Consider the following 1,819-nt stretch of genomic DNA (forward strand, 5'->3'; position numbering starts at 1 on the left):
TCCCTCCAGCCAGGCCTCAGAGTATCCCCCCCCCCCAAAAAAAAACCCCACACACCTATGGTGACCTCAAAGTGGATGGGCTTGTCCCCGATCCTCCTGTCGATCATGGTGGCCTCCAGGAAGGCCCCGAAGAGGAAGAATTCCTCCATCTTCCCGGTGCAGTTCTGAGGGAGGGAGAGGTCACAGGGATTGGGGGGGGACAGGGGGACACCCCCGAGCGCCCTCAGGGCGAGGTGCCACTCTTGGCACTTCAGGGTTTCCTCTCCTGGTCTCTTGGTTCGTTCCAGAGGGTTTAATCAAGGATTTCACTGGGAAAAAAACCCTCCTAATCAAAGGCGACCTTTCCAGTCACCCCTTGCAGGTGAGGGGCTGCCCAGGGCACGGCCAGCAGTTGGATCAGGGGGTGGATTAACCAAACCACCCAAACCCACCCCCCCGGGTGCTCCTTTGGGGCGGGAATGGCTTTATCTCCGGGTGCTTTCATTCCCCCTCCCCCTGGCTGGGAAACAGAGGAAGTTCTTGGCTCCTCTTTGAGACCAGGAGGTGCCTCCTTGTCCCTGTCCACCCTCAGAGCTCAGGAGGTAACAGAAACCACGGGGTGGTTGGGGCTGGGAGGGGATCTTAAAGCTCATCCCCCCCCCCCAGTCCCAAACCCTGCAGGGACACCTCCTGCTATCCCAGGACACTCCCAGGGATCCAGGGGCAGCCACAGCTCCCCTGGGATTTAACCTGCACCAGGGCCCCTCAGACATTCCTTCTGGCTGGAATTCCTGAGGAATGGGAAGGAGCAGAGAGCCCCCCCACAGCCCGTGGGGGTGGGGTGGGATGGGACTGACCTCCGGCGGGGCCGGGGCCTGCTCCACCTGCACCTCTGTGGAGCTGTTGATCTCGGGGTTGGTGGTGTCCAGGATCTCCACGGAGAGCCCCAGCAGGAGCCGGGCCCGGAAGGAGACGCCCTCGCCCAGCCCCTCGTTGAGCTCCTGGTGCTCGTCCATCAGGGTGTAGTTGCGGGTGGAGCCGTACATGTTCACCCAGGCGGGGCCGAAGGTGGGCAGGAAGCCTGCAGGGCGTGGGAGGGGGCATGGAACGGGCATGGATGTGCCAGGAGAAGGGTGTGCCTCGGGATCGGGGCAGGAACACCCGGGTTGGGGTCACTCCCTGGGTCTGTGTGTGGGGACGGGGCCTGGAACGTGCCCTGGGGGTGTCCGTGGCTGCAGCCACCCCTGGGCACAGTTCCCATGGGATTATCCAGCTGGGAAAAGCCCTCCCAGCCCCTGTTCCCAATCCCCACCCTGTCCCCCAGCCCAGAGCTCTGAGTGCCACGGCCAGGCCTGCCTGGGACACCTGCAGGGCTGGGCACTCCAAACCTCCCTGGGCAGCCCCTGCCAGGGCCTGACCACCCTTTCCAGGGACAAATTCCTCCTGCTGTCCCCCCTGCCCCTCCCCTGGCACAGCTGGAGGCCGTTCCCTCTCCTCCTGTCCCTCATTCCCTGGGAACTGGGAACCCTCCACCTCCTGAAAACCTCCTGCCGGGGAATTGTGGAGAGCTGGGACGGTGCCAGGATGGCACAGAACCCTTAGGGATGGCTCAGGGTGGAAGATCCCTCCGGGATCCCGGGGTCCAACTCCTCCCCAGCACCGCCCAGGCCAGCCCAGCCTCACCCTTGTCCCCCTCGTTGGAGATCTTCCTCAGGTCGATGAAGTGGGTCCCGATGGCCACGTCGTTGACCTTGTCCGAGTCCCGGATCTGGACCTTGATCCTCTTGCACAGGGGGGGGAACATCTCGGTGAACACGATCTGCTCGTTCCACAGGGGCTC

The 1,819-nt window shown here is 63.6% G+C and overlaps 1 protein-coding gene across 1 annotated transcript; it reads right to left on the reverse strand.

The window, feature by feature from the left end:
• Positions 1 to 55: 55 nt before the first annotated feature.
• Positions 56 to 1,804, reverse strand: LOC114073331 (otoferlin-like; the record flags this gene model as incomplete). Its single annotated transcript, XM_027911105.1, has 3 exons — positions 1,663 to 1,804; positions 837 to 1,060; positions 56 to 164 (listed from the first exon to the last, which is right to left on the reverse strand). Coding segments are annotated over exons 1-3 (454 nt in total), but the record flags the coding sequence as incomplete, so codon positions are not given.
• Between the last annotated feature and the right edge of the window lie 15 nt (positions 1,805 to 1,819).

The sequence above is a fragment of the Empidonax traillii genome, unplaced genomic scaffold (genome assembly GCF_003031625.1).
Source record: "Empidonax traillii isolate 1590-97213 ecotype Southwest subspecies unplaced genomic scaffold, ASM303162v1 scaffold6070:size6581, whole genome shotgun sequence".
Classification (NCBI taxonomy): Eukaryota; Metazoa; Chordata; class Aves; order Passeriformes; family Tyrannidae; genus Empidonax; species Empidonax traillii.